This window comes from Zalophus californianus, chromosome 1, assembly GCF_009762305.2.
Source record: "Zalophus californianus isolate mZalCal1 chromosome 1, mZalCal1.pri.v2, whole genome shotgun sequence".
In the NCBI taxonomy this organism is placed as follows: domain Eukaryota; kingdom Metazoa; phylum Chordata; class Mammalia; order Carnivora; family Otariidae; genus Zalophus; species Zalophus californianus.
Genome location: NC_045595.1, coordinates 104,620,419 through 104,640,136, shown reverse-complemented (window position 1 = coordinate 104,640,136; position 19,718 = coordinate 104,620,419). Strand labels below are relative to the sequence as shown.

The 19,718-nt window shown below is 36.9% G+C and overlaps 1 protein-coding gene across 8 annotated transcripts in view; it reads right to left on the bottom strand.

Annotated features, from left to right (window-relative positions):
• Positions 1-19,718, bottom strand: part of RNF13 (ring finger protein 13) — a 155,818-nt gene that overhangs the window by 122,461 nt on the left and 13,639 nt on the right. For 6 of the 8 annotated variants that reach the window (XM_027587708.2, XM_027587714.2, XM_027587710.2 and 3 more), the window contains exons 2-3: positions 7,073-7,202; positions 1,404-1,484 (exon numbers count right to left, since the gene is read on the bottom strand). In XM_027587708.2, coding sequence (XP_027443509.1) covers positions 1,404-1,484; positions 7,073-7,186 — 195 coding nt within the window. In that variant the 5' untranslated portion in view covers positions 7,187-7,202. Of the gene's footprint in view, positions 1-1,403; positions 1,485-7,072; positions 7,203-19,718 lie in introns of those variants that run through there. The other 2 variants (XM_027587715.2, XM_027587713.2) reach the window with 2 other exon arrangements.

Here is a 19,718-nt window from a genome sequence, read left to right as displayed (position 1 = left end):
AAAAAGAAAAAGAAGGTAGCAGGAGGGGAAGAATGAAGGGGAGTAAGTCGGAGCAGGAGACAAACCATGAGAGACGATGGACTCTGAAAAACAAAACTGAGGGTTCTAGAGGGGAGGGGGTGAGGGGATGGGTTAGCCTGGTGATGGGTATTAAAGAGGGCATGCTCTGCATGGAGCACTCCATGCTCTGCATGGAGCACTGGGTGTTATGCACAAACAATGAATCATGGAACACTACATCAGGAACTAATGATGTAATGTATGGTGATTAACATAACAATAAAAAATTTAAATGGGCAAAGAGCATCAACAGGCGCAATTCACTCTCGCATTCACATGCATACATTCAAACACACACACACACACACACACACACACACACACACACACACGGCAAAAAGTAAGATGTTCAAGCTCACTAGATTTTTTTTAACAAATAACTAAAATTTGGTAATATCTAGTATTGAAGAGGGTGTAGGGAAAAAAGACAGTCTCAGACACTATTGGTAGGATTCTAAATTGTTCCAAACTTTCAAAGGGCAACCTGGAATATACAATAAAATTTTAAACATGTATTCCATATACAAAGCAATTCTACATTTGGAAATGTATCTTTTTTTTTTAAAGATTTTTTATTTATTTATTGAGAAAGAGAGAGCATGAGAGGGAGGAGGGTCAGAGGGAGAAGCAGACTCCCTGCTGAGCAGGGAGCCCGATGTGGGACTCAATCCTAGGACTCCAGGATCATGACCTGAGCCGAAGGCAGTCGCTTAACCAACTGAGCCACCCAGGGGCCCCTGGAAATGTATCTTATGCAAATAAATAGACAAATACACAAAAAAGGAGACATTCACTGTAGCAGTGTTTATAAAAGAAAACACTGGACAACCTAAAAATCCACATGAAAAATTAAATAAATGTTCAAAAACCCATAGTATTTCACAATATTGCAAAACCATCCAGCCATTGCAGATTCTTCTCTAATACCATGAAAAGATGTTCTAGATAGAGAATTAAGTAAAAAGGCCTGGAAACCAAGTAGCATGTTTCTATTTAATAGTGTTAAAATATAGATTCATTATATAAGTAAACACATAAATATATGCGTACATATATATCTATAAACACACTCACACACACACACACCTGACATACAGTACATATCTTAGAAAACAGGTCTGAAATACATACCAAAATGTTAACAGTGGCTAGTTCAGAATGATACAATCATAGGTGATTTTCACTTTCTTCTTTATATCTTTTGAATAGTCTGAACCGCTTACAAATGAATGTGTGGATTTTATAATAGTAAGAAATATTTTCATTCTTCAAACAAATAAAGAGCAATAAAAATGACCTTACTAAATACCTTGTGCTTTTACTACATATTACTATTTGCTTACCTTTAAACCTTCAGCTGGAAGTCTGTAACCAAATCTTGCTGGAAGGTCATCAAATGTCTGAGATGCATTTTCAAAATTATACTAAATATAAAATTAAAAACAATCAAGTTACACTCAATTTACACATAACATTAAAAACAAAATGTTTATTACTTAAGTTGTCATTTCCACAATTCTGATCCACTATCACAGCTCAACACAAATCAACTTTGTAAATGTATATTCACTAAAATAGCAAGGAATATATACAATTTACTACATATACAACTGTTTAGATTCTAATTTCACATAATTATTATTAAACAGCAGCAATTCTATAACATTAAACCACTTACTGCTTTCTGAGTTTTTCCCACAATTCCCTAGCAAAGAATTTTCTAATTAGATTATTTTCCAGCAAGAGTTCCATTTGACTTTCTCTAAAGGGTCTGATTTAGTAGAAGAGATATACAGGATTTCTGGCCCTAGCTACAAAAGATGCCTTTCCCCAAAGAAGAAGCATCAAATCATTTTCTATATAATCTGGACATTTTCATCCACAGCTGAACAATGAAAGAAGGAAACTCAATATATCCATATAAAGAACTGAAGGCATTCAAACTCAACTTTCCCCTTCCTTATAGGTACAGATTCCTATGCTACAGGATTTATTAGTTCCCTACCAAAATAGAGCAAAACAAAGCAAGGGTTCTCTGTAATTGTAGAAGATAATATTAATGATAATTGTGAAATGAGTTTGTTGTATTATTTAAGAATGTTCAATCTGCTACACAGAAGAGAAACAAGGAAGATAGATGAAACTAAGCAAAGATAGTAAACAAGTAACTTCTGAAACACAGGCGAAGCTTACATGATGTATTAGAAGTGAAGATAGCTTTTTGCAAACAGTAGGCCAAAAGTACAGAAAAACAGAACACAGTGTTTTGAAGATAGGGAAAATGGATGACACAAAGCAAGAGTGTTACGTATAGATAGCAAAGGACAGTACAAAAGATCAAGCAAATTTTAAATATTCACAAAGCATGGATTAGGTCACAAATCCAGATTGAGAGCTTTGTCATCCCTCAATCAAACGCCCACTGGGGATACCCATTCTAAACTCAAGTGTCATCTGCCAGAGACAAGCAGAAAAATAGCTCTGCAGGTTAACAGCAAGTTATAGCTGTGTTCAAATGTAAATATCCGGAGTCTCAACAACAGAGCAAATTTTGGTTCCGAAAACCTTCCATGTTAATTCCCCTTGCTCACCCTCAACTCAGGTCCTGGTAACCACACTGTGACCAGAGAAAGCTGATGCAGCACTGAGAGAGACTGCACAAACTAATAATGTGCAATATAGGATTTGGGTGGTATGGCTCTGGCATTTCACTTGAATCTTATCCTGAGTGTCTTAACATAGCCATCCTTTAACGGTACTTGTCATTGTATGTTTGTGATTAATTCAATAAAATGTGTGATTCGAGCATACGAATTTGGTCACTGAACCTAACCATTTTGTTACTTCTGGAATAATCAGCGTGGTAGTATACTTGGAAGCCAACACTGCTTCAGGGTAATTTCCTATTGTAACAATAACTCATTCTTACAGACTACTCTATGGTTTACAAAGTGCTTTGGAGTCACAAAGGGCTTTTTATAACCATTATCACAATGTGTCATTTAATCTCTTAATTAAAACACCTCTCTCTAATTGATTCCAAGTGTTAAACTTGAGAAAGTCACTTAATCTCTCCAAGACCATAGACACTACTGTAAAATAAAGAAATTGATCCAGATCAACAGAGACCAAAGAAAAAGCACAAATGTGTGCAGGCAGTACTTTTTAAAAAACTGTACTTTTAAAATCAGGAAATGGAAAATCTACAACTGTACTAAGTATTTTTTTGTGTGTCACTTCCTATTCCTGAAGAGTTTCACTCTTTTAGCTAAAATTTCAGAAATAAAAGGTCTACCTTGAATAATAATGCTTGCAACACTGGTACTTGGAATAAGTTCTGTTACTGAGTGAGACCCATTTTGAAATTGTTTCATCTTTCCTTAACAGCAAAACATGGATTATCCTACAATGCCTCTTAAAATCACATTGTTTAAAAAGAAAAAAATATTCCAGGGTGCCTGGGTGGCTCAGGCGGTTAAGTGTCTGCCTTCGGCTCAGGTCATGATCTCAGGGTCCTGGGATCGAGCCCCGCATCGGGCTCCCTGCTCAGCGGGGAACCTGCTTCTGCTTCTCCCTCTCCCTCTCACGAATAAATAAAATCTAAAAAAAAAAAAAAAAGAGAGAGAAAATATTCCTATCATGAACAAGACAAACAGAAACATCTTTAGCATAAAAGTGCTTTTTAGTATTGGAGGGTGGACTGCTGCTCATGAAATTAAAGAATTCTTACTGTTAAAATCCTTGAAGTAGAAAATAAAGTTATTCCTCTATGGAATCCCATCCTCAGTGATTGCCATATAACAGTTTTAATCCATCTCTTTTGAAAAAGGTCTTTTCTTAACTAATTCTCTCCTCCGACAGCAGCCTTAACAGAAGGTTTAATTTAATTTAGAAAGTAACAAATGCTAACAATTATTGAGCATTTATGATATCATGCTAAACACCAGACAGGTGTTCATTTATTTAATCCTTACAAAACCCTATAAAGTCGGCCACTATTTTATCATCCTCATTTTACAGACCGTCCACAAAATGTTGAAAATAACTTGCTCTAGTAAGTAGGAGAAACCAGGATTCTCACCCAGGCAGTCTGGTCCCAGAGCTCTAGCTCTTAACTCATTGCCCCACACTCTCTCATACAGTCTCATTTCATAAGTAACTTAAGAGATGTTAAGCTATTTGTCCAAGAGTGGCAGAACTGGAATTCAACTCACATTCTAACTCCAGTGCAGGAGCTCTTAATAACCACGCTATATAATCCAATCCATTCACACCACTAACTACTGGGTGCTTCTCTCCTACTCTGGCCACTGACCCTCATAACCACCTACCAAGTAACAGATTCTCTGACAAATCCCTACAACAGGATCAAAAGGTAGATTGGGAGTAAACCAAAATTGGGTTGTTTGACTCTCTCTGAAGCTACATTAAGATGGATACTAATTCTCAGTAAGATCATGACACAGCTCAAGGCTAATTAATAATTTCTCATTTCATTTTGGGTCAAAAGAGAGAAATGATAAAATTAGAGATGATGAGGATGAACTACTAACAGAAATAACAATAATCTAAAGTACCAAAGAATAGGTGCTATTAAAAGAAAATATGAAAGAATTAAATCTCCAAGGAAAAGCTATTAATTGGTTCATTTATTGATTTCTTACTGTATAACTCTCACTAGGCACCAGAAACAAAGTGCAGTAAGACACAGTCCTGCCTCCCAAGTACTCACAATCTAGGGGGCTTACTGACAAGTCAGCAACAAACTATAGTAGCACCTCCATATTCTCTTAGAACTCTAACTAGTTGGACAAACACTGTTGTCAGGGAATTAACAAATGGGAGAATTCAACTGCCAAAAATAAAATCATCTGAATTTTATCTTTTCAAAAGCAGCATCCTAATACCAGTCCAAAATGGAACAACCTGATGCCCAATTTATTTAAATCTGTAATACTACACACTCAGATTTCAGGATGCTCTTATTTAATTAAAAGGAAGAGCTAAACATTTTCTGGCTTTTGACTCACTTCCTTTTAATGCTTGTGTTACCACATCTAGTTCCTCGGCCTTGATATTTAGTTCCCCTTTTTACTAGTTACATGCCTTCACAATCTACTCTCCTCCAGCTGTTTGTACACCGTCAGCCTTCTATCCTTTAGTGTCAGCATAAAGACCCCCATTTAAGCAACTCCCATGCTGATGGTTCCTTCCCTAGATGATATCAACATATATTCCACACATTTACTTGCCTGAAACACGGGGAACACTGCTGGCAAAAACTGACTGTACTTCTATACCTAATATTTTATTTTGTGTCTATATTAAAAAGAAAAAGGGGCGCCTGGGTGGCTCAGTCGGTTTAGCGTCTGCCTTCAGCTCAGGTCATGATCCTGGAGTCCCAGGATCGAGTCCCACATAGGGCTCCCTGCTCAGTGGGGAGCCTGCTTCTCCCCCGGACCCTCCCCCCTCTCATGCTCTCTATCTCTCATTCTCTCTCTCAAATACATAAATAAAATCTTTAAAAAAAAAAAAAGAAAAAAAACACTTCAGGAAGTCTCATACACTGTTGGAGGTAGTGGGTGAAGGATGAGGAGAATGATAATTATAATGAAGATAAAAGAGATAAAACTTCTACTATGTGTTAGATACTGTTCTAAGCAGTTTATCGTATTTAAAACATTTACTATCTGTTAGATACTGTTCCAAGCAGTTTATCTTATTTAATTATCACTACAACATACCAGTTTACAAATAAAGAAACTGAAGTACTTAGAGTGGCTAAGTAATTTGATTAGGATCACAAAGCTGGTTAAGTTCCCAGAGCAGGCCACTGAAACTTATTTAACCCATCGCATAGCTGAACCATAAAATAACAATCCACTTCAGGTAAAAAGAAAAGAAGGAAAACAAGGAGTGGCAGATGTTACAAACAACAGAGGAAGAGGAGGGGAGAATATGGAAGAAATCAAAGGGGAAAAGGGACACACCGAGAACTTCATTCCCTGATCAGTCCATAAATCCTCTATTTCATTTCAAAAGTCATCCCAAGAATATTCCAAGGACTCTGAGGACCAACTTAGAGGAAAATTTGCATGTCAACGGACTGTTAGTCCTTAAAGGTTCTACTTTTACTCCATCTACACTATTCCGGAAAAAAATCTAATCAACCAGTTCCCTACTACAGAGGGTAACAGAGGGTGACAAATTTCATGAATTATAGAGTTGCTATGATTCAAGTTAGGATATAGAAACAAGCCTGGCTCTCCCAAATTGTGCAATGATTCTCGACACTTCCCCAAATACCACAATATACAGAAACATGGCTGAGGACCACATGAAGCTTTGGTCAGCAACAATTCTGGCCCTTCTGTCTCCAGAATGACCTACTGTCATTAAGCAAATCACTTGTACCCAGAAACTAAAAATAATAAATCTTTAACATAGTACCTAGAGTACAGATGTACATACATACACACAGTTAAATTCTTCCTTTTCCGGCTTCACAGAAAATATACACTTCCCAGGGTAGAGGACAGTAAGACAACCTAGAAAGAACTACTAAGGTTTTGAGGAGCAATGTTCTATAAAAACTTTTCTCAAAGACAAGATTGTTGTGCTTTCCTTCTCATTAACACTAATCTGAGCTTGAAATTTTCTATAAGCATCTTACATAATTTTTCAAAACACCGTTATCAAAGTCATTAGAGCTATGCTAATTACCGAGAAAAACAGTAAGATTCTACACAAATACACAGCATGTAGATACATGCGTGCATGAGCACTCCTGAGAGTGCACACAGTCTCAAGAGCAACATTTATCAGGTACCTATTGTGAGATCTTACTTTAGATATTAAGCAATAAAAAGATGAGTAAGGTCCTCCACTTTCAAATAACAACTATGTATACGTGCCTGTATGTTCATAGGTAAATGTCTTATCATTTAGGACTTTATAAAAGCTTTTCTCTGAAGGATGCTTTTTAAACATGAATAAATTTTACTGTACTTACTGCTAAAATGTCTGCTTCTACAGGTAGTAGGTTTAAGAATGCAAAGAGCTGGACAGTCAAGATGGTATAGACTTGTGTGGCCGACAGCATGAGCATCCCTATGGAGAGCAGCATCTTGCTGTAAAATCACCTAGAAGACAAGTAGGTAACAATGAGCTCTGGTGCTTTGTCCCTGAAAACAAGTCATTTCATATATTAATTCCTGATGTCCAAAAATCTCTTTACTACAAACATGGGTTAACATTAAAATTAAGCCTATTTCAAAAGCCTAAGAATTTACACAGATTTGGACATTTAGGTAAACACCCAAAGTTAGTCAACAACTACCTAACTCATGGTGACTAAGTTCTGTGTTTTAACCACAAAACAAATGTCTTCCCGCAGTTGTCAGTGTACATTACAGCTTGTCTACTAACTCAATTATGAAGGGAACTAGATTTTAATCTAAATAATGGCTTAAAAACACTTCACAATTTTTACAATTTTAAGGAATTTTTATACTTCTTTGAATATAACTTATAATTTCTCATGTAAATTTACTTATTTATTCTTGCATATTGTACCCACTTTAGAGAATGTAAAAAAAATAGTCATATATTATAAAGTAATATGCTTTGCCCTTTCCCTCTTAACAATATATATCTTTTTCCCTCTCTACATCCCAATGTCAACAGTGCAGCTACCTTTTCCAACCTCAGCCAATTTTCTACATTGAGTCCTTATCTATCTTGAAGCAAAAAGATACCATTAAGGACTAAATAATAACCAAGTAATAAGTATTAAAACTCTCTTGGTAGGCCTCAACCATTGGTATAGGATATTTTTTTAAAGTTGAGAACAAAGTTTGCAAAGACAAGGGCCTTTATAATGAATTAGTTCATTAAATGCCACCAACTCAAGTAAGACCAATTTTGATGATGGTTACTGTTGATAAGGCTCTGTATTTGGAGACTACCATACAGACTCAAACTGTGACTCTTTGACACACACTGAAAGAGGAAGACCTCTGAATACTTTTTGAACTACCTTCTTACAAAGCCATTAAGATCAAAGAAGAAATAAAGTTGAAAACATGTCAAATGTATAGCTCTATTCCACAGAGACAGAAAGTAGATTAGTGGTTGTGGGGGTGGGGGGGTGCTGGAGGTGGGAGTCAAGGGAGGGGTGGTGGGCAGCTAGGAATGGGGAATAACTGCCCATGGGTATGGGGTTTCTTTTCGGGGTGATTAAAATTTAGATTGTGGTGGGGCGCCTAGGTGGCTCAGTCGTTAAATGTCTGCCTTTGGCTCAGGCCATGATCCCAGGGTCCTGGGATTAAGCCCCGCATCAGGCTCCCTGCTCAGTGGGAAGCCTGCTTCTCCCTCTCCCACTCCCCTTGCTTGTGCTCCCTCTCTTGCTGTGTCTCTGTCAAATAAATAAAATCTTCAAAAAAATAAAATAAAATTTAGATTGTGGTGATGGTTGCACAACTCTATAAATATATAAAAATCACTGTGCTGGGACACCTGGGTGACTCAGTCGGTTAAGCATCTGCCTTTGACTCAGGTCATAATCCCAGGGTGCTGGGATCGAGCCCCACATCGGGCTCCCTGCTACGCCTCCCTCTCCCTCTCCCTCTGCCTGCCACTCCCCCTGCCTGTGCGCTCCCCCGCCTGTGCTCGCTTGCTCTCGCACTCTAACAAATAAAAAAATTGTTTTTAAAAATCACTGTGCTGTTCACTTTAAATGGGTCAATCTTATGGTGTGTGAATTCAGTCTATAAAGCTTTTTTTTTTAAGTATAGATTTGTTGATATTAGTTTCTTAGGTAAAATATATAATACACCTCTGTGCAGAAAAGAATTACCATGGCAGGCCTGAGGCTGCTATCCTTAGAAAGCCCTGCTTGCAGGGTTGGCCCTTCAAAGGCATCTGGGAACTTGGATTTCAGGAGGGTTGTATCATTCCCTCATAAGAACAGCTCATTGTGTCTGAACTCTGCAATGTGATTATGTTGAAAACACATTTTCTTTCTGGGAATCTGAAATTTTAAACATGCTAGGCAGAGGGTATATACAGAACAGTCCCCAATAGAAATCCTTGGCACTGAGCTTCCCTGGTAGACATTTCACATGTGTTGTCATAACTCAGTGCTGAGGAATTAAGCATATACTATATGACTCCACAGAGAGAGGACTCTTAAAAGCTTACATCCAGTCTTCTCTGGACTTTATCCCATGTGCCGTTTCCCTTTGCTGATTTTGCTTTGTATCCTTTCACTGTAATAAATCATAGTTATGAGTACAACCAGATGCTGAGTCCTTTAAGTCCTTCTAGTAAATCACTGAACCTGCAGGTAGTCTTAGAGATCCCCAGCACAACCACGCTAGATAATTTCTGGCCAGAAATCATATCATAACAAATATGCAAATCCTCATAAAATAAGGTACAGTTACTACTAAACCTTGTTAGAATATGCAGTATGTTGACTATTAATGTGTTTGAGAAACTTCATCTGAGTAAGAACTATGACTTTCTTTGTAAAGTTCTGGAATTCCCAGCCAACTTTGGGGGTAAGGAGAGGGAGAAAGAGTTTAGAGGAAAAATAACTCTAAGGGTATAATAACCACAACAACTATTACTGATTACCAAGTGCCAAGCATTTCTCTAAGCATGTTATCAAGTTAAACTCATCTAAACCTAACAACTCCCTTTTCATAGATAGGGAAAACTTAAGTATTGTTAAGTAACTTACTCAAGTTCAAACAACGAATAATGGCAAAACCGGGGTTCAACAAACCCAGGCAGCTTCCAAAACCCACACTCCAAAGGCCAATGGACAATAACATCAATAATCAAGGTTGATGTTCAAAAGGTAATGACCCTATGCTTAAACAGGTACTCAAAGGCTTCGAACCAATGCTCAAGGCACAACAGCCACTGAATTGTTTCCTTCTTTTACTCTGGATATGAGGGGGAGGAGGGGGCTGGGAGAGAGGGAGTGCATATGTGTATATTTAACAATATGCAGTGAGTTTGGTTATACTTATTTTTGCTTTTATTGCCTTTTTAAAAATAACACATTCTGGAGTTTTTATAGTCTCTATTTACAAAACTAGTTCTTGTTCATTGTAAAAAATGTACAAAAAATTTAAACCACTCATAATCACCAAAATAAGGAATAACCAGTGTATTTTGATATATAACCTTCCATTCTTTTAGTTACATGTATGTTCAAATATATATTTAGCAAAATTGGGGATATACGTATGTACACGTTGTTTTGTCAAATGTATTCTTTTCACTTCATATATTGTGAATATTTTCCTAATTCATTAACTATACTTGAAAAAATTAAAAATTTCAAACCCTGTACCACAACATGTCCTGGAGAACCATTGCAGATAGCAGTCCAGGAGGCCTTCTGGGGCTTCCACACCTTCTAATCATTTTTTTTTTTTAATGTATTTCATACACTGGGTTTCCACACATGACTTTGTTTATACAAAATGAAAACTATTGATTTAAAACAGTGTATAATGACCACACATCATTCCATATGAATGTGCTATAACGGATTTAATGGAATTTCTATTGTTGGAAATTTTTTTTTACCATTATAAACTGCAATAAATACTCTTGTAGTTAAACCTTATAGGCACACCCTTAGTTTTTTTAAGGTCATAGGAGTAGTAGTATTAAAACTGTGCCAAGAAATAGGAGATCTAGTATTTGACAAACCTAGGTTTATGTCACAGTACTGACACACACTAACACTGTGATTTTGAGACAAAATGATTACTTCATCTGTAAAAGCAGATTATCCAGGATTTAAAAAGACAACTCTGGAATAAATACAAAAATGCATATAAGGACTTAACAGCAGCGGAATATAGGAGGAAGAGAATTTGAGTGGTGCTGCCAAAAGACAAAAGAGGAAATACTAAAGGAGAACTACAGTTAGTGGAGGTGAGTACAATGTGGGAATTTTTTTTGCTTAATGTGTGTGAAATATTCTGGTGGACATGTAAACAGATAGTGATAAATAGAAGTCAGGAGCTCTACCCAAAACATAGAGAGATTTAGGAATCATCAACAAATAGGTGATAACTAAAGTGGTCTTAATGTAAAAGCGAAAATTAAGAAGAGAAGAGGGCTAAAGAAAACCGAAGAATATCTAATGTTAAGGGTCCAGAGAATGTGAAAATAAAAAGAGATTGATTTCACAAAAGTCAAGAAAGAATTTTGAAATCAATGTGGGGGGGGAAGGCAGGCAGTTAGTCAAAAGAGGTAAATTATAAAGAAGTGGCAAAAAGTCTAAAATCTTCAGAGTCTGCCCAATCTAAACAATTTTATTCCCCAGCAATCCAAAAGGTATCCTTACTCTGATCAACTCACGACTTCCAAGAATGCACCCTGCTGTCACCAGCTCTGTATCTTCATTCGTGTTATCCAGAAATTTAAAATACACTCCACTATCTTCAAAGGAAAATTTAGGAGAAAACTAAGAATCCTATGATATCATATGCAAAATTTTATGTGTAAATATACACCATTTCTGTAAAAAAGATCCATGGTTATTAACACACATTCAAAAAAAAAAAAAAAATCACACAAATCTCCAAGAAGGGGCGCCTGGGTGGCTCAGTTGTTAAGCATCTGCCTTTGGCTCAGGTCACGATCCCAGGGTGCTGAGATCGAGTCCCACATTGGGCTCCCTGCTCTGCGGGAAGCCTGCTTCTCCCGCTCCCACTCCCCCTGCTTGTGTTCCTGCTCTCGCTATGTCTTTCTCTGTCAAATAAATAAATAAAATATTCAAAAAAAACAAATCTCCAAGAAGGCTTCCAGAGAGAAAGGTTAATAAGCTTAAATCCTCAATGCTTTCCTTGTAACACTTAAACTACTGGGTTAAAATATAGACTGTCAAACTGTATTATTAGGCAACATTATTTATTAGAAAAAGGACTTCCTAATTTATGAAAAGCATGACAAGTGGAAAAACTATAAGCTAATTATAAAAACTTGTCACCAAAACAAAAACATTCCCTGAAACATTTTGAAATCAAGTGTGACCCTTAAAGAAACCTGGAAGCTACTCATGGAGTATTACAAAAAGTGGTTCCTTTCCCAAAGGAGACTTTCCTACGCTGCCCTGATATACACCCACACATGCTTGTCTCTCACACTCCAGTATACTCTTCGTTGAGTACAAAAGCTGCACCTGGATGAATATAAGGTTCTCAGTGAAGATATATGTTGATATGCTAGGTTCCCAGTCTGTATTCTTCTACAAAGCTAGTGGAACCTGGTGTCAGGTTATGCCCATTTATTGAGAGTGTTAATGTCAACAAGAACCCCTCACTGCTCATGCAAAGTGGGTATTATACCTTTCTTCCCCATTACAATTCTCATCAGCCTCTTATCTTTAAATTAATTCAACTACTGCGGCTTCTAGAGCAGATTTCAATAAAAGTATTGTTTGTTGTGACTTTTATCACCCCCAAATAGAACACATTCTATTGAGGACATTTCTTTAGAACCATGTTTAGAAAGAGTACACAGAAGAGCCTTCTAATAAAACTGAAGCCACCACCTTGGGCCCTCTGGCCAACCAAGTAGTCTTAAGTTTTAGCAAGTACTTTTACCCTGTGTGATTAACTAAACCTTTCTTGGTGCATCTACAGATCATGCATTGTTTTCAGTCTGGGAACCAAACCCTCTTACACAACCTGCCCCACCTCCCATTCCCTCAGGCACCAATACACAACCTCCAGGCACCAGGATGTCTGTAGCTGCACGTAATCTAGTGTTATAGACCACTGTGCTCCCCTTTTACTGATTAATTGCCCTAAAGTTCTTTTTTAAAACTCTTTGGGCCAGGCAGAAACCTCAGAGCTGGTTTTTGGACAAGAGTAAGCCTTCTTCCCAGGTGGTAGGCATCCTGAATAAAGCTCATATTTCTTTCTTCCCCGCCCCCAAGTTTTTTGTGTTTTTTTTTTTTTTTTAAGATTTTATTTATTTGTTTGAGAGTGAGAGAGAGCATGAACGGTAGGGAGGGGCAGAGGGAAAGGGAGAAGCAGACTCCCTGCTGATGGGGAAGCCAGGTGCGGGGCTTGATCCCAGGACCCTGGGATCACCACTGGAGCTGAAGGCAGACTCTTTCTTAACTGACAGAGCCACGCAGGCACCCCTTTTTCCAAAGTTTTTATTTAAATTCCAGTTAGTGGGGTGCCTGGGTGGCTCAGCTGGTTAAGTGTCTGAGTCTTGACTTGGGCTCAAATCATGATGGCAGGGTTGTAAGATCGAGGCCCACGTCAGGGCTCCATGCTCAGCGTGGAGTCTGCTTATCCCTCTCCTACCCACCACCGCTTTCGTTAGCTCGCTTTCTCTCAAATAAATAAATATTTCAAAAAATTTAAATTCCAGTTAGTTAACATACGGTGTAATATTTGTTTCAGGTACAGAATTTAGTGATTCATCACTTACATACAACACCCAGTGCTCATCACAAGTCAAAATTTTCCAGTCAAAACTTGTCTCTTGAGTATTGGCTTTTCAAGCAACAAGTAGCTGAACTTCGGTTTTTGGTAACAAACTCTTGCTAGTTACACATACCTACCTCTTTTCTTCCATACCACCCTTTCTCTCCCTTTCCATATCTTTCCCTCTTTCTCTCTTTCCTTCTCCTCTCCCTCTCTCTCGATAATTACCAAAATAGAACACGACTCTATATTCATTCTAAGTATTCCTACGATCACAGTAAGGCTGCACTTCTTCAAAGGAAGTATATAGTAGAGAATATGCTAGAATTCCTTGAGAACTACCAAGCAAATTTCGTAGAGGTATAGCCATTACCATGATTTCTGATCATATCTAATTGTACTAATTAGGCATAATACTAATTGTGCCTACTACTTGACAGAATTTGGTCATTGGTGCTGTTGAATTTGGTTTACCAGGATTGAGAATTTTTGCATCAATATTCATAAGAAATACTGGTCTGTAGTTTTCTTGTAGTATCTTTGGCTTTCATATCAGAATAATGCTGGTCCTATACAATGAGCTAGGAAGTATTCCCTCCTCTTCAACTTTTTGAAATAGTTTAAGAAGGATTGGTATAATTCTTTTTTTTATTATGTTATGTTAATCACCATACATTACATCATTAGTTTTTGATGTAGAGTTCCATGATTCATTGTTTGCGTATAACACCCAGTGCCCATGCAGAACGTGCCCTCTTTAATACCCATCACCAGGCTAACCCATCCTCCCACAACCCCCCCCGGAACCCTCAGTTTGTTTTTCAGAGTCCATCGTCTCTAATGGTTCATCTCCCCCAGGACTGGTATAATTCTTTTAAAAATATTTGGTAGACTTCACCAGTGAAGCCATTTGGTCCCTAGCTTTTCTTGCTTGGGAGGTTTTTAATACTGATATGATCTCCTTACTAGTCATAAAATCTATTCAGATCTTCTATTTCTTTATGATTCAGTATTAGTAGGTTGTGTGTTCCATTTCAACTTGGTTATCCAATTTTTTGCTTTACAATTGTTCACAGTATTCTTTCATAATCCTTTTCATTTCTGTAAAATTGGTAATAATCGTTCCTCTTTCATGTCTGATTTTAGTTGAGCCTTCTTTTATTCCTTAAGTCTAGCTAAAGGTTTCTTAATTTTGTTGTTCTTTCCAAAGAACCAACCCTTGATTGTTACTCTTCTCTTAGCCTTGTTTTTCAGAACTTGAACACCTATTGTCGTTGTAGTTGTTGTTATCTGTATGTTGTTGTTATTTTCTGTATGGCCAAACAGAGCAAAGATGCCAGTTATTCATCTAATGCTGGTCCGGTATTTGCAAAATTTAAAATTTAAAATTTAAAAACTTCCCCAAGCATCACAGTAAATCCTAACCTCACATTTAAATCTGTGACAATACCATACAATTCATCTACACAAAATTACATCCTAAACCTTCATTTTACAAATGGGGATACATTTAATAAGTGTTTAAGGCCAACAACTTTCAGGAAATTCCCTTCCAAACAACTTTTTATTCTGAAGATAACTCACATCCTGACATCAACTAGTTCAATGCCAAATAACACTCATGAAACAGCTAATCATCTCCATAGGAAAGCCCATGAATAAACTCAACTCTATTGGTTCTCAAGCTACTTTCCTGCGCATGACCAGCATTCCAAAAATGGACCAAAATACCCCACTGCTAAAATAATGGTAATCTTTTCCTAGTTTGCCAAAAGATTTAATGGATAGTAATTTCAATTTGCTTTTCTCTATAAATGTATTTTATATTACAAAATGCATCAAAAGAATATATGCTATAGCAAGCACTAACAAAAGAAAATAAGTGAACAACTGGGGTGCCTGGGTGGCTCGGCCATTGGGTGTCTACCTTCGGCTCAGGTCATGGTCCCAGGAATCAAGCCCCGCATTGGGCTCCCTGCTCTGCGGGAGGCCTGCTTCTCCCTCTCCCACTCCCCCTACTTGTGTTCCCTCTCTCGCTGTGTCTCTCTCTGTCAAATAAATAAAATCTTTAAAAAAAAAAAAGTTAAAAAAAGTGAACTAGTTAACTACTTTAGTGCAAAATTTATAATATCCAAATCACATTTCATAAAATAGATTTTTTTAACAAAATGTGCTAATGGTCATGTACGTATATTGTATATATATATGGTACTATGTTTTCTCTAAAATACTATAATCACTTGTCGTATGAATTGAGAACATCAATAACTTCACAGTATTCCCTAAAAAGCATCATGACTTCCAAGCGTTTTAACAGCTGAGAACGACTAATATAAATTAGATTCCCATTAAGCATGGTTTTTTAAAGAAATGGTTGAGAGGCTGTCATGAACAAAAGAAGTGTTACAAAAGAAAAAAACAACAGGCTTAATTAACTTTTTAAGCAAAAATAAGATGGCTAATAGTTCTTTGCAAGGAAACCGTAGGTTGCCCACCTAATTTCTCTAATGAGAAGCTATCCAAACTAAAAAAAGGCTCATCTAAGATTTTTAACCATTACCATCAACAAAAGAAAATTTTTTCAGGTTCCATGATGATGCTCTACAATTTGATTTTTCCCAACAAATGAAACAAAATGAACAAATTTTTAATTTCAAAAGGTTAGTAAATAGCAAAACATCAAGTCTTTCCAACCTCAGGGCCTCATACAAACTATTCCCAATGTTTAGTATGTAGTCACATTGACTTTTTTCCCCATAGAAACAATACTATTTCCCTCCAAATATCAACTATAATAGAATCAAGGATATTTCTACTGTTAAGTGACAGAATTCATGTCCTGTTCTTGCACAACATATACCCTCTCTTAGTCTTACGCAAAAATAAACAATGAGTTCTCCTTTTTTATATTAAACATTATTGAGCATTAGGCATAGAATTAATCAATTGTGGTATGTACATATAATGTAATTCTCTACACCAATAAAAATGAACAACAGCTATATAACACAGATGAATTTCACAACAATAAGCCCTAAGCCAATAAAGCCACAAGGAATGCAAACATAACTGCACTCATATGAAGTTCTTTAAAAAACAAAGCAGATGACATTTTGCAGAGATTCACTCTTAAGAAGTTAAAACAAAGAAAAATGAGGAAGTTATCATAAAAATATACAATGGGTACCTCAAGGGTAAGAAAGGGGACTGTGATCAGGGAAAGGGTGCTTCTAGTATGCCACCAATATTCCATATCTCAACCTGGGCTGTGGCGAGATGGGAACTGGCATTATCATTATTCCTTAAAACCATACAGAAATGTTTAATGCACTCTACTGTTTCTAGAATTCTAACCATTTTTTTAAAGAAAAAAAAGAAGAGAATAAAGTAGTCTGCCATTTAAAACAAGACTTTTTTGTTTTGTTTCTCTGGCTACATGGAAATGTTATAAAAGCTGGCAAATAGTAGCTTACCGAGATCACACTCACACTAAGCACGTCAACAAATAAGCAACTATTAAAATCCAGACTCATATCCAACCCCAGTTAAAGCTTCTCCTTCAGTGGACAGGAGATGGTATCTGGTAATGTGTACTACTCATATTATTAACATGTACTCCAGCTGTTTCTTATCACCAAGGAAGTTTGGAAAATAGGCTTTAGTCCAGTACAGCACTTATCACCTAGGGGCCTGCAATAAAAATTTTAAACAATGTCCCCTTGTGAATCCTTAGATCAAGCCAAATTTGGAAAACATGGTTCTCAACCATACATTGGCAACTGGCATACTAAGTCATTATTCATAAACTTCAAGTCAAAGAGGTATGGAATAGAGGGAGTGAATTAGAGGGAGAAAAAAAAAACAGAACAGGAACGCTAACAAAAATACACTTCATAATTCTCTCAAATACCACTGTTGTCACCAGTGCCATAGGTTGCCAACCCAGCCATAAGCCACCCAGCAAACAAGAAAAAGACAACAATGAAATTGCTTTCATGGATATCAGAATCTTAGGCACCATTTAAGGAAACATGGCAGGAAATTGTTTTCTAGGTTATCAAAAATACCATGCTCGGTATACTTCAAAGTATCAATCTCCTGAACCAGAATATTTTTTTAGGATGCTTCACACAAAAGTCACCACCATCTCTATAGATACATCAGTAGAGAACTTAATTTTAAGCCAGGTACTCTGCTGAGTATCCGACAGGACTGTTTTCCCCATCTAAACCTCAGAATAACCTGCTCAAGTAAAATGAATATTTCTTTGTACTATCATTCCAGTTTCCCTATTTTAGGGAACACGATTTCTATATGTACTAGAGACTGAATAAATGAACCAATTTCCATACTATTATCTCAGCCCCTAGCCCTCCCTCTTTAATTTATGCAGAATTTTTGAACAAAAAGCTGAGCACGCCCGCTCAATGACCCATACAGTTTAGATGATAAGCATGAAATCTGGCCAACTATGTTAATTGTGGAGGAGCATGGGACACCAGATTTAAGTTATACCATTCCTCCTGATAACTGTTTCTTTAAAATATCACCCGAGGGGCGCCTGGGTGGCTCAGTTAGGTCTTGATCTCAGGGCCGTGAGTTCAAGCCCCACTTTGGGCTCCACACTGGATATGAACCGACTTAAATGAAATAAAATAAAAATAAATAAAATACCACTCCAGAGCTCTATTCCTGGCCTTCTTTTCTGTACACCCCACTCTCCCTTGGCAAATGCCTGCAACCTGCCTCTGTACCCACCATGCCTCACTTAGTCTCCTCCACGTTTTTTTTTTTTTACTCCTCATAACATTCATTACTTTCTATTATATTATAGTTTCCTTAAATGTCATGTTTATGGTTTAGTGTCCATCTTTGCTGTAAGACTATAAACTCCTCCAAAACAGGAATCTTTAATTTACAACAAATGTATCACAAGTATCTAAACAGTACACGGCATGTATTATAAGTTCAATATTTGTAGAATGAATGCACACATGACCTCCCTTGGTATTATCTTCTACAGAGCCTCTCAATGTGGCCACCCCTTAATCATGGTAAAAAAAAAAAAAAAATTAAGACCTTAACACTAAAAGTATTTTATGTGTACATTAAAAAGAATGAATAAATATTATAAAAGAAAACAATTTGCTAATATATATAAACTTTGAGTGATAGAACTCTATATTGTTTTTATTTTCTTTATATTTATCTGCATATTTTAAAATAAAAAAATTAGGGGTGCCTGGCTGGCTCAGACATTAAGCATCTGCCTTCGGCTCAGGTCGTGATCCCAGGGTCCTGGGATTGAGCCCTGCATCAGGCTCCCTACTCTGCGGGAGGCCTGCTTCTCGCTTCTCCCTCTCCCACTCCCCCTGCTTGTGTTCCCTCTCTGTGTCTCTGTCAAATAAAATCTTTAAAAAAAAAAAATTGAAACTTTTCTAAAAGTCTATTTCATTTATATAATGTATACCAAACAGAAGCCTAAAAGAAAAGATACAGAAATCTTAACCAAAATCCATTCCACTTTTTCAAGTTTTCTAAGTGCGCATTACTTTTATACCCCAAAAAAAAAAAAGTTAACGAGCAAGCAATAAGGTCTTACAATTCACAAGTCTATTCACAATTTAAAAATGAAATGATTTCTTCTGAAGTGAAATGTACAATTAAAAAAACAAAAACAAAAAAGTGTGAAGAAAGGGCATATCTTAAGCCAGGAGTTAAGAAATCCTTTGTCGTTTTCTCTCTGTAAAACATTCAAAAGGTTCCATCCCACGCCATAGTCCTTTTAGATATTATTGCCATAAAGTTGAAAAGTAGCAGCCATTTGGGCTCCAAGGAATGTACATCAGTTGGCAATAAATCACGATGAACCACAGGCAATAGCTTAACTGTGATGCCATGGATTACTAGCATCCCACTTCCATTGCCAAGGAGCTCAGCACTGTGTTCACAACCAAAAACACGACCAAACCAATACCAAAACTTCAACTTTTTAGTTCTAGCTCCTGGAACCACTCCAGGGATCAATTTTCTATCAGCAGGGGTTCAATTACGAGACAAACTATAAACAGAGAATAGTTTGACAGAAGTAATTAGTAAACAATGATGGAGTAATTGTAAAGATCTAAGGGATGGCAAGGAGCAAGAGAGAAGGAGTCTACATTTTAAATACGTACAGTTTATAAT